General features: G+C 40.4%; 1 protein-coding gene across 2 annotated transcripts in view; it reads right to left on the bottom strand.

Moving 5' to 3' along the window:
- The window catches only part of Efhc2 (EF-hand domain containing 2), a 157025-nt gene that overhangs the window by 22054 nt on the left and 121071 nt on the right, over positions 1-13900 (bottom strand). For both annotated transcript variants that reach the window (XM_040733737.1, XM_021233242.1), the window contains exons 12-13: positions 9675-9872; positions 8218-8310 (exon numbers count right to left, since the gene is read on the bottom strand). In XM_040733737.1, coding sequence (XP_040589671.1) covers positions 8218-8310; positions 9675-9872 — 291 coding nt within the window. The remainder of the gene's footprint in view (positions 1-8217; positions 8311-9674; positions 9873-13900) is intronic.

Here is a 13900-nt window from a genome sequence, read left to right as displayed (position 1 = left end):
ATAGTGCAGAGACTACATTAACAGCCCCTCCCTGATGATAAGGTTGATGACTACCTTATGTACCATCCTAGAACCTTCATCCAGTGACTCATGGAAGCAGAGACAGATACCCACAGCTAAACACTGAACTGAAATCCTGGAACCCAGTGACAGAGATGGAGGAGTGATAAGCAAAGAGGTCAAGCCTGTGCTGGTAAAACCCACAAAGACAGCTTACCGGACAAGGGGGATCTCTTGAACCCCAGACTGATGGCTGAGAGGTCAACAGGGAACTGATCCAGACTCCATGAATGTAGAGTCAGTGAGGAGGCCTCAGAAATCTCTGGGGCCTTGGATAGTAGACCAGTGTTTACCATGGTGTATGAATGAACTTTGGGAGCCCATTCCAAATAGAGGGATGCTCTCTCAGCCTGGACACATGGGGAAGGGCCTAGGTCCTGCCCTGGATGAAATTACAGACTCTGGAGATTCCCCCTAGGAGGGCCTCACCCTCCCTGGGGAATGGTGTGGGGATTAGGTGGAGGGCTGGAGGGGGTTGGTAGAGGGACAAGGGAGGAGGGGTGGGAGAGGGAGCTGGGATTGACATGTGAAGCATTCATGTTTCTAATTTAAATAAAAGCATAAAAAACATCCAAACTAAAATGGAAAAACTGAAGAGACAAAATGTCCAAACGTGATAGACTTAAAATCTTCATAGCAGGAATGGAGGAAAGTAGTAGTAGAAAATTTATCAGCAACAAAAGGAAGTGTCTCAAAGCTATAAAATCCTAAAAGATAGTAAACATGCTAAACACACACATACTAAGCCCTACCACAAACTTCCACAATACCAGGGATAAAGAGAAGATCCTGAGAGCATACAGAAATAAAAATAGCAATGGAATCATGATTATGCTAACTTCTCAGTCATCATCATAATAGTAGATCAGTATATACTACTGACAAACTTGATAAAACATAGTGGTGTATTCATGCTGCTCTATTAATTGCAGAAGCAGTTAAAAGGGTTGAACATGGCTGCCAATACATCGAGAGAGTACTGTTGTTAAAAAGAAAAAAAAGCCCCATTAATGGTTGTGTTACTTTGATTGTGAACATATAACAATTTTATACAAATAAAATTTAAAGAGCATCAAGAGCAGATGAAGGTCCTCTAAAACATGTGTATCTCAGTAGTAAACTTAGGAGTGACAGTCTTAGAAAGAAAGGAACACTCCCAGTTGGGATCCTGTTCACTTGGAATTAGTCTCTTAGTGTTCTTCCCTACTCCTAACTTCTGAACATAGCTTCTTCCTTGGACCACTGATGTGGTGAGAGTTTTTTCATGCCATCATTTGTTAGGATATCATATACTTCCATTCAATATTTATCATAATTGTTATAGAAGAATGCAAGAGAAAAACAGAGATGAGGACCCTTTCATCATTAAAACCAGTTCAGAAATGGAGTGAGGCCAAGCAGATCAGTCAGAACCAAAAAGTTGCCCCTGAAAGTTATTGGTTCTGTACACTCATCATGGAGCATCTTTGCCTGATAACTAATGGAACCACTTGCCAAGACTCAGACATTCTTTCAAAGCATTCTGGAAAAGCCTCTGAACCTTATAGAAAATGGATCTCACTTTACAGTCACACTGGGCTTTCTGTGCAAACCATGGTCCAGATTTCTCCACCTGACTTTTCGACTTCACTTCTCATCAAAGGATATTGGGCTTTTGCTAAAACTCTGATCTACAGTCAAAGGATGGAGATTTGCCACTCAGGAAGACACTCATTCGAAAGGGCTTTGAAGCCAATTCCAAAGAAGAACTTTCTATGGCAACATTGTTGGAATCAGTGCACAGCTTTCCAGGGTGACTGCCCTAAAGGGCAAGGCTAATTCTGGCTTTTAAGTGTTTCGATGCTTGTTAAAAAGTCAGCCTTCTTACTTTCAAGTGCCAGCTCACAGTGCTAAAGTGTTTTTCTAAAGCCTCCATAAATTCTTCTTCGCCTTTGATGCTCCGGCAATCCACCATTTCCTTCCCTACACAAACTAAGAGACATGTTTGTGGAGGAAGGGGGAGGAAAAGCCATCTCTCTGGTTCCTCTCTAAATAATAATGACCCCCGAACATGCCTCTTGAGGCCTGTGAGGTGGGAGTTCTTCGAAGTGAGTCTAATGGGATATCTGACTGATGTTCACGCTCGCCTTCCCAAGAATGATGAATATCTGGAAAACTGCAGGAGCCAGCCACCCCCTAGCCCCAGGGAATAATGCTGGGCTCCTTTAGTTCCACCCTCCACAGAGGTGCTTGTGGAGGCTGTGTCCTGGAAGAGGAACCTGCCCCCTCCTCTGTTGCACTAGCTACCTCAATGCTTAGGAAATGGTCCAGACAGGAGGGAAAGGCAGCAGAGCCCCATTTTGACTCTTAGTTGCTCTTGGTCTGTGTTAGTTCCCATAGGATCCAGGAAATATACTCTGAAACACCTGCTGTGAAGGGAGCAGTAGGAGAAACAAAGAGAAAACAAGTGCTCCTCTCTGAGACCCTCACAGGTACAGCAAACACTGCAAAACAGGCACAAGACTCAACGCTTGCCTTTCAACCTCACTGCCAGGTACTGCTGGGTAAAACTACATGAGACTAAGCCCTGCCGCTAAGAGGGGGCAGGGCTGGGCAAAGCATATAATGAGATGATTTTAAAGCCCTGTTAACTTTTTCCATTTTAACTGATCTTTCTGGATGAGGCACCAGCTCTCTTGGGAGGCTAGTTCTAAGGCATTCCATGGAACCCAAAGCTAGTCATAAAAGACTAGCTTGAGGCAGAGCTACTGGGAGAAGACTACAGTATTTGAATTCCCCATCTAGTTTCGGAAGGTCAGAACTAGAGAAAGCCACCTTTTTACTCTCTAGTTCTACAAGGAACGCAAGATGGAATGACCTCAGATTTCTTCCTATCTTTTGAGGTTTCAGAAGCAAACTATGTTGCTCAGAAGGACATTCACATCTAAACACAGATTCCCAGGGGTTGAAAAGCAAAGACCATGTAGCTAGCCAGGGAGCAGCTGAGTTAGATTTTAGAGTCAGGTATGGCGGATTCCAGACACACAGAATGAAGCAGCATAGAACAAAGTCTCCAAGGCTTCAACGAAGAGGGGTCAGAGTCCTAGCTCTAGGAGCTTAGATGGAAGCAAAGGTTTAGGCTGTCATACTGAGCTGCAACTTTGTTTGAAATTCTCCTTGGCATTGAGCACCCTCTTTCAGTGACTCTCCTCATACCTGAAAGCTTGCTCTTATAAAACAATGAATAATGCCCATCATCAATTAAAACATACCTTTTAACAGGCGCCTCAAAGTATTCTCAGTTCTTAACACTACGTGAATACAAAGTGTCACTACTGTTGTTAATGGGTACTAGCCACGACTACACACAGCTGAAATACTCTGTACATTAGTGACATGAACTTGGACAGTGACTAAGATGAGTTCATACCAGCTCTTACAACACAAACTGCTGGGACCTGAAGCAACTGCCTATGAGAAGACTATGAAGTCCACATTGCAGCCTTGGTTGTACTAATAAGTAAAAGACCTAGCTGAGTTCTAAGGACAAAGGGAATAAAACAGGAGAGAAATCTTACCACCAAACACATGGGTAGGAAAAATGCCTGGATAGTTGTCACTAGGTAGAAAGAAGAACTGTATCCTGTAGCCATAGTGCTTTTCAGTGTGTGTTCTGAATTCACACAGCTCATCAGCTAGCCAGCCTCATCATAAGGCAGGTAACTCTCCCCCCGCCACCCTGGGCACAGTGTGCATCGAACGAAAACAACAAGCTCCATTCCTTCCTCCCATGGGAGACTGCAGACGTCAAAGTGGACTCTGGTTTAGCATGCCATGAGGAGGGCTATGCAGACAGAGACTCTTGTCAAGGCTCTGTAAAGCCTTGTGTAGTCTGTGGGGAACAATAAGAATGCAGATCTAAATGTAAGCTACAGGCTGATGGGCCCATTAGGAATTAGGGCAGTCTTTGAAAGGAATCTGCGGAGATGACGCAAAACACCAAGCATGTGACCCAAATCATGGCAGGGCACATTGGATGGAGAGGGGAATGGGAATGAGCCATTTTCTAATCTGATTAGTCTGAAGTTTCCCCTGAGTATGGAGAAGGGTCACTGCACAATTACAGGCAAAGTAAGACTGAGCATGGGCTGCTCGGCAGCGGAGAGGCACGACCCCCTCAAAGCTAAGCCAGGCTTGGAGGCGGTTATACAGAGATTGAGACAGATTCCAAAACAAGTTGCAGAATAGTCTTTTTTAATTTAATGTCAAATCATAAAGGCAAAGACAAAATAGTCTGCTGAGAGAATGGGAGGATGATGGGTTGGTGGCCTTAGCATTGGGTAAGAACTAGGATTCCTCCAAGGCCAGGCTCCCACATCACTGAATTTTCCAGCAGAGCTCATCCTCAAGCCCATCAAGAGATAATCTAATAAAGATCTGCAGCTTCCTGACTAGAAGACAGCGTAATGTATGAAAGGCATCCAGATCCAACAGTCACAAAACAGGACTCCCTCCATAAAAGACATGGGGTCCTTGCAGTTGGATTTTGAGGTTCAGCATATGAACTGTGACCTCTGGTTCAGCTTTGTCCCTAGTTCCTAGCCAAGAAATAGCACCCAGGGCTTTGCCATGTACTTTGCCTATGCTTTTCAGCGGCCCCTCAGAACTCAGGGGACCTAAACACTGGGAAGTAAATTGGTTACCCACTTTTAGAGGAAAGGGATTTCAGGTTCATACAGGTCAACTCTATAAGATTGCACAGCTTTAAGAATGTAAGGGATGAATGACAGACTATGGACACCCCCATGGAGGGCCTCACCCTCCCTGGGGGAATGAGGGGATAACGGGGGGGGATGGTGGGAGGGCACGGGAGGAGGGGAGGGAAAGGGAGAGGGACCTCGTACTGACTTGTGAAGCAACCTTGTTTCTTATCTAAATTTAAAATGGAAAATAAAAAAATATTAATAAAAAAAAAAAAAAAAAAAAAAGAATGAGGCTGGATTGTAGGAGGAAGTCTGATGCCGCCATTAAACATGTGACTTACTAAGTCTATGCCGCCATTAAACATGTGACTTACTAGAGGCGCATACAGATGAGGTAATAAAAGGGCGGTTTACCACACCGCTAACCACACCCACTTTAGGCAGGACTAAAGACGTATACGGCTGGACGTAAAGACGTATACATACGTAGGCGGAACTACGTCACTAGCCAAGCCCACTTTTGGGCATGGCTAGGGGCGTTACGGGGGAAGGCATAAAAGACAGCGCACAGGAAGTCTCGCTCTCTTTTCCTGGAGTTCGGCTTCCGGTCCAGTCGCTAGCTGAGATCTGCTGGGCTTCTCGGGGTTTGGTATCTTGTGAGTAATTTTCTACATTAAATACTTAGCTTCACTTTCAAAAAAAAAAAAAAAAAAAAAAAAAAAAAAAGAATGTAAGGGATGATGTGGGGTGCCAAATTCGCAAGGCTGGGCAGTTTGTTGCTTTTTCACAGGTAGCAAATCAGTTACATCAGGGGTAGAGTCAGTATGTAGGGTCAAGTCACAACTCTATTACAATGTAAGGAACAAAAGGAAAAATGCAGAATTTTAAGAATCCTTAGGAGAAAATCACTGCAATCATCAGCTAAGTAAGGACAAGAGAGCTTGACACATGTGCTGCTGCTTAAAGGGAGTCTTGAGGGGCAACTTTCAGAGAGTGAAGAACATTGGAAGCTATTTCCTACTGAAAAAATAGCCAGAGAAAACCAGAAATGTTGGAAGGCAGGGGGTGTATGTGCAAAATGTAAGATGGCCCATTTCTCTGGATTATGGGGAAGCAAGTGGAGGCCTATGACTATAGAGAATCTGGACCCTAGGTTTACTTCTTTATTTCATCTATTTTACATCGGGATGAACAACTTCCTCTCCACAGTGATACTAGCAAATAAAAGCAAACAGACCTAAACAAGCACGCAATCAAAAAAGAAAAGAAAAAAGAAATGGAGATGGTTCTCTAGAGAACTCCTCTAGGTTAGTTCACGGAACACTTACATCTGTCTGGACAGGCTTCCTCTAGGTTCCTCTCTCAACACCTTAGATTCTAGATCCCCAGCATGGGAAATACTTTTATCTTTCCTTTCAAACTTTGTCTTAAATGGAACCTCTCCAGTACAGCCCCATTTGAGAACACCACTCCAACTGAAGGTTCTGAGTCAAGGACAGAAGAATTGATCTTCCTGGACACAACGAAGAAGCAGCACGGGTTTGTAAAAAGGGTGCCACAGGTCATTTTTGCTCTTAGATGGTACTTAACTGCCACATGCAAAGACAGATCTGAAACTCCAGAGATCAGTAGACGTCAATATGGAAACTGCATGGGTCAGAAAGAAATGTGGGTCAGTACAAGAGTGGTCATAGTGACAATGGAGGAGAGTTGTGCAGGACCAGACAGTAGAAGGACAAAGAATTGTCAAGGCATCTTAATATGCTGGTTATTTGTAGATAATAATTCATAACTTTTAGAAACAAGGGGTGAAAACTGGAAGGTTCAACGGTTAGGTTATGGAAATTCTTCTAGAATATTGTGACCTGGAGCAAAATACCATCTCTCTCTAAACCTCAACATCTCATGTACAAATAGGAGAGGTAATAGTTTTGTCCACTCAAAGTTGTTCTCAAAAAATACATGAAATAGTGCATTTAAGGCAATTATCATACCTGGCACAAATAAAATATATCAGAATTATCATGATATATAAGTCAGAGGGCAAGGGGCACTTGGACTAATGGCATAGGAAGCATAAATGACCAAAATATCGGTGACAGTATGGATGGTGTCTTTCACGGCATCATCATCTCTGTTTTATGTCTGGTTCTAGAGGAGGAGACAAGTGCTCATAACCTTAGGTCTTCTTACTGCATGTCTTTAATCACTAGGCACTACTGCTTTGAAAAGCCTCACCTACTAGATTTTACAGCAGTATCATAACCAATAAAGTTGTACATTTAATTTTTCCTCAGCAACCCATGTGCATGTACACATAAATGTCCAAAAGATAAAATAATAATACCTAACAGGTATTATCAGAATTGAAAAGATTAATTAAAAGAATGAAAATCATGACTAAGTTTTCCTTTCATAATACTTACAAGGAAATGGGTTATCAATGATATGATCAAGACAGTCAATGGTAAATCAAAGATAATTAAAGATAGTCCCCCAAACAGATCTAGAAAAGAAAATCCAGAGAAAACAAATATGCATCCACGGCCTCAGTGACAGTTACTGAGGCACACAGCCCTTCTTTGTTCAAAGCAAAGCTCTTGCCATCCATTAGAGGTGCTTTCTAGGAGCCATCGTCACCCTCTGGAGGTGTGCCCATCACTGGTGACAGACATGGACAAAAGATGGATTCTAAAGAAAGATTATACTTCAAGAACAGATTAACCAAGCCACAAGTGTACATTTGTTAAAGGAGCTGCTTGATAAACAGAGAGCTGGGACTGTTCAGCACAGGAAGGAGCTGGAAGGGCTTTCTGGGCGTATGAGCTGACATGAGGTCTGGAAGGGTTAATGGAGACTTGTTTTGGTATGTCATGTACACTTTTGATTATAGTGATCAGAACCATGAGTAAGTGACCCCACACAAAGCATGCAGAAGAACAACAGAGCTTGCCCTCTGACTCTCATTTCTCCCGCTGTTGAGTTCCTATGCTTTAAATGTGCTTGTCTGTCATCTGATCTTCAGCCACCTGAATCATCTCTGTCAGAAATGTATCAATATATTTTACTTGTTTCACATGTTCAACTATGTACTTCTCAGCACGAAGGACTCATATGTAAAAAATATTTAGGCTGTGTGGTGGTGGCACTTACATTTAATCCCAGTACTCAGGAGGCAGAGACATGTGGATCTCTGTGAGTTCAAGGCCAGCCTGATCTACAGAGCTACTTCTAGGACAGGCTCCAAAGCTTCAGAGAAACCCTGTCTCGAAAAACAAACAAATAAACACATTGGGTAGAGAAATGAACTCAGTAAGGATTTTGCAAGGGCAATAATTTTGCTTGGTATAATATATGTGAAATAATTTTTCAAAAATTATTCATTATAGCATGCTTTAAATAAACAATCATAAAGCTTGTCCCCCAAATAAAAACAGGAAGATCAGTTTCCCTCCAAGGGTGACCTCTCACTTACCTGGACAGTAAGTTATCTAGAAGGTCTTCACTCAAAGGTAACCTGGAGGACTTGCACATCCTTTTGATGTCTTTGGTGGGTAACACACCTTTTCTGCATTCAAAGAAAATAAATGGGAGTTTACATGTTATATGTCCTGTTAACAACAGCTGCATGCTATAGAAAAGAAAATATAAATGAGATATATCCTAAAATGCAAGTATGAAAACTGGTACTGGAACTGAAAGTAAGGAAAAACAGTCCTCATATTGCATTTCACAAAGATTTTCCAGTTCAGGAGTAACCAGACTGTCCTGAGGAAAGCCTTTCAAGATTCAGGTTCCAATTCTTGGTTGGTGATAGTACAGCATATTAAAGCTGTAACCATGAGTGTTGCTCTAAGTAATTGATGTGCATTCTTGACCACTAGTCAAAAATGGTTTTGATATTTGAAAACAACTCCTAATTTGACAGGCATTTAGAGCCTCCAACACAAGTATAATATGACTTGGGGGTATTTTTATGGACTTTTCCTTGGACACAAACCCAACTGGGGCCTTCACTTTGATTTTCTCAGAATCAACTCATGTTCTCCACAGGGGGTCCAAAGGTCACTTTATACAGAAAAAGAATTCTTCTGTGTCCTCAGTCAGCTAATGGACATTCATGAACACACAAAAGTAGAACCCAAAGGGAAAAAGTGGGGTCTTCCTTTGCATTAAAGATGTTGAGATCTACAATCAAAATACATTGGGATAATTGTATCAAACTGTGTATAGAAAATGATCTGGAGCTAGAGAGATGGTTCAGTGGTTAAAAGTGCTTGCTGCTCTTCCAGAAGTTCCCAATACCCATACCAGTGACCTCCAGCTCCAGCTCCAGCTTACCCAGCGCCCTCTTCTGACCTCTTCAGGCACTGCAGTGATATGCATATGCACACAGAGAAACAACATACATACACATATAAATAAAATAAAACCTCTTTTAAAAGGAAAAGGCTTTTTAAAATGACCTAATGGAACTGAACACACATGAGCTTTACATTAGAAATAGATCATACAGGACTTCATTATTTTTAAGAAGAAATAGCCCCCCACTAAAAATCTGCAGAAAGTTTATTTCCAAGGTATTTGCTCTGTGTATTATAAAAGCCACAGTTTATAAATCTTAGTACCAAAATATTATGAAGATGACACCTCATTATCAAACCCTGTTATGTCTTCATTTACTCTATCTTAGTCAAAAGCACCTAGAAACAAATGAAAATTCAAGAGGACAGCCTATTCTTTTTAAGACAGAGGATTTCCTCTATCTCTCCCCTATCTCCTATGATTTAAGGTAATTTTGCTAAAAAATTTCAGTATAATGAGGCATGTCAACTTTCTTTTTGTCCATTTGCATAAGATATATAAATTCCTTTACTACTCAAGTTCACATAAACATAAATGATTTATTAAAATTAATAAAACAAAGCTTACTTTTCTCTGTCTTCATACACACAATTATAAATGAACATGTCAAAATTCTCAAACATATTTTTCTTGAACTTTTCATGGGCCCTTGAAAATAAGCAAGTTATTTCTGGATCCGTGTTTTCAGGCACGCGATAGTAACGTGCAATGGTTATGAGCTCCTGGTCTATGAGTTGCCCCATAGTTATACTCATCAGGATTTCTCTGCAAAATAAAGTGAAAACAACACTCACAAAATGCCATACAAGAATATTGTCTCTCTCTATTAAGAAAGTTCAAATTCTATTTTATAAAACTGTTACTGTGTCTCAGGGGACAATGATTATTGTTAGTTGTTTTGTAATTTTTCCTTCCTTTTCCAGCACTAAGGATTGAATTCAGGCCTCTCACATGGGAAACAAACCCTTTACCATTGAGCTACAATGCTAGACCTCTTGTTACAGTTATCACTATTTTTAATTTACCTAGGGTAGCCTTGAATTCACTCTGTAGCCCAGGGAGGCCTTGAACTTGAGATTATACTGCCTCAGATCACAACTACTGGGATTATAGACCTGTGCTACATGGCCCAGGAATTGTTTGCTTTAACTTAATTCATATACTTAATTTAGCATCAAGAAGACAGAAATTCTAGGATTGAAATAATAAGCATAGTAATTTATGAATAAAATAATATTTTATTGACTTTGAGAATAATTTGCAATGAGGAAGTTAGTTATTAAGTCCTTGGAAGGTTAAAACACCTGTCACTAAGTACATGACTTGGTTTAATGTTTGTTTATCTTCCTTAAAAGAAATTGTAACTGACTTAGGTTTTTGTTTTCCCAGGGCATGGGATTTGTAAGTCAATAAACTAGAAGGATGTTTTGTAGACAGGAAAAGCAGTTGTTCACATTTCTATGCCAAAAGTAAAAACTGATACACCCTGGCAATGAGAAAAACTTAGAAGAGGCATGTAAGAGTCTAGCTGTCTGTGTGTTTAGAAGACAAAGGGCATTGAGATTGTTTGGCAGTACTAAAAATCCAAACAACAACATATTAATGATGAGGATACAAAGTCTAACACAGTGTCTGTACTGTTTTCAATATATCATCTGTATGCAAGCTATAAAGTATACAGCCTACATTAGGAAGAACTGCATCAAAATCATTAAAATAAAAAATGTCACAGTGGTTACATGATTAAACTTCACAAGAAAATTGACTTACTGGAAATAATTTAGTTCTCAAGAGTCCCAAATAAACAAAGGAAAATGAGATTTTACTTGTTCTTCTATTATAGTTGGATCTTTCAGATTAGTAGCCTTTGGTTCTTTTGGTTAGTTCTGATCATCATCACCATCATTTAGGCATCTCAGAAAGCTATGTATGGTAGTGCACTTGGAAGGCTTGGGAGGCTGAGGCAGGAGAATTGCTAGGAGTTTAGGTCAACCTGGGCTACATAGAGAGACCCTATATCAAACACTCTCTCTCTCTCTCTCTCTCTCTCTCTCTCTCTCTCTCTCTCTCTCACACACACACACACACACACACACACACACACACACACACACACGGGAGAGGGCTAGGGGAATATGAATGAGAATATATGAATGAATGCCAGTTTATCCTAATCAGGAATTTCCTATTCTGTAATCCATGATATGTCCGTATCCAAAGGAGCTTCATTTTATATACAGTTCAGGCCTTTGAGCTTTCCTGCTTTGCTTTTGTATTTTTAATGAAGGCCAAATTGAACAAAAAAGAATCTCTCAGTGTCATTAATTCAGGCCAATAAATATAGGCAAGGGATATACTTTGTGGGAAACCCTATGAAAGACACACTGGCATCTGAATTTCTCAGATATACTATAGTTGGGATATCTGAGCATGAGATGAGCTCTCAAGGCCACAAGCTAGGAGGACCAAATGAGTGAAGTAATAGCAGTAACAACTTGGACTGTTTGCTGAAGACTAGCTATATGTTACAGACACTTTTGGCATGAATTATGTCACATGGCCTAACAGGTTGGTACTCATTTTACCAATTAGAATATAGAGGCATCAAAATGTTAAACAATCTGCTCAATTTTCCAAAAAACTCAATGTGAACCTAAGCATCTGGCCTCAAAGCACATGCTTCTGTGTATTACTCTATCCACTCTTCATCTAGGACAGAAGACAGGATGGATGGAAGAGAAGCTTAGAAAAAAACTTCCTTGAAGAACATGAGATGTGAATTGAACTTTATGGGTCTGTACAATCAGGGATCGAAGCTAGTTCCTTACACGTGCTAGGCAAGAACTGCATCAATGATTCCCAGCCTTGAGCTCAGTGTGTATGGACATCTTTTCTCTTTGCAGTCCATGCTATGGTTTGCAAATTCATGTGTTGAAAACTTAAATCTCTAAACTTAAGCTACTAGTATTTGGAGGGGGAATTAGGGTTAGATAAGCTCATGAAGATGGGCTACCAAGAAGGCATTAGTAGCTTCTTAAAAGGAGGAACAGAGCCCTGAGCAAGTATGGTTGCTCTGCCATATTGTGATGCCACCTGTCTCATTCTGATACAATGAAAGATGGTCCTTATCACATAGAGCATCACATTCTTAGACTTCCCAGAAGTCTGAGCCAAACATGTTTCTTTGTAAACTACTAAGTCTTGGGTAGTTTCTTATAGAAACAGAAAAATGGACTAAGATATTTTATTAACCTCTGTTTTGAAAACTGCAATTAGTCAACACAATTTTAGAAACTCTGTGTCACTAAGTATCCGTGACAGAGGACTAACTGAACATAGGAAAGAGTTTGTGAGGAGAGAACCAGATAATTTATTGCAGTAGTGATTGAATAATGACCACACATAAAATGAAATACCTAATAATTACTAGCAACAATACTAGTACTGGTTCTCTGATGAGCATAAAATGATTCCAATAAAACTTAGCATATAGATTAATATATAATATAGGGAAAAATAGCAATCATGGGACACATACATGCCAAGGGCATTATCTCTGGTTTATTCCTCTTTATAAAATATATTTTTAATTTTTCTGGGTTTCTGCAGTAAGAAAATGTCCCTTTCACTACCTGAAAAATTCAAAGTATTTGAAAGTAGAACACAGCATTAAGAGGAATAAGTGGCATAGTCCCAAACAGGCAGAAAAGGAGAGAGAAAGGGAAGGAGGGAGGAAGGGAGGGAGGGAGGGAGGGATGGAGGAAAACATGCACAGCAGTACCTAGAAACTTTCCATACACCTTTAACTAAACTTATTATAGCACCTCCAGATCATAAAAGTTTATTTTCCTTTTCATTGCATAAACTGAAACTATCTTGGCTTCACTACAACTCAAATTTATATCTGTTGGGTTCCCTCTATGCTTGTTTTAAATAGCACAGTATCCCACAGCATTCCATAGCTTTATGTGAAGGCTTCACAATCAAGCCACCCCACAAAAAAAAAAAAAAAAAACAGAAGCCCTCCTGTAGTACTGCTTGTGGCTGCTGTAGAATGAGAGGTGGGTCTTCCCCTTAGGACCGACCCCAAAAGCCCATGCCCCGCCACTCAGACATCCAAATGGTGCCTTTTACTATTTTGCCCTGTATTTCTCATGTTCTTTAAGATCAGAATCATGTTGCCAAACTTCACAAGAGAAATTAAGAAGCCTTTGCAAAAGTAGTACATTCTAGTTGTTTTTGTGTGGTACAGTGTAAACAGCATGAAATTTACCATTCCTGCCATTTAGGAGGTGATAATGCCATACAACTGATGCTTTTATCTAGTTCCCAAACATTAGATCCCCCCCAAAAGAACACCGTGTACTTTAAATAACTATTCTCTTTTCCCTCACCCCACCAGCCTTGTCTCCTCCATGGCAGCCCCCAGTCTGCTTTCAAACTTTTTCAGATTTGCCAATTTCATATTTGGATATTTCATATGAAAGTGGTCTTTTATTATTGGGTTATCTTGTGTGACACGATGTTCATCCACATGGTAACATGTTTAAGTACTTGACACCTTTTCATGGTGGAAAAATATCTCATTGTGTGACTGTACTGTATTTTTCTTATCTGTGTAGTCATGGATATCTAGATTGCTGACACCCTTTGCTATTGTAAATAGTACTACAATTAATATTTGCATATAAGCTTTTGTTTAAATACCTGCTATGTTATGTCTTACTTTCTTTGAGACAGAGGTTTGCTATATAACCCAGGTTAGCCTTGAGTCTACTTTGTAGTCTGGGTAG

Source organism: Mesocricetus auratus, unplaced genomic scaffold (genome assembly GCF_017639785.1).
Source record: "Mesocricetus auratus isolate SY011 unplaced genomic scaffold, BCM_Maur_2.0 Super-Scaffold_100033, whole genome shotgun sequence".
In the NCBI taxonomy this organism is placed as follows: domain Eukaryota; kingdom Metazoa; phylum Chordata; class Mammalia; order Rodentia; family Cricetidae; genus Mesocricetus; species Mesocricetus auratus.
This window is presented reverse-complemented; position numbering and strand designations above follow the sequence as displayed.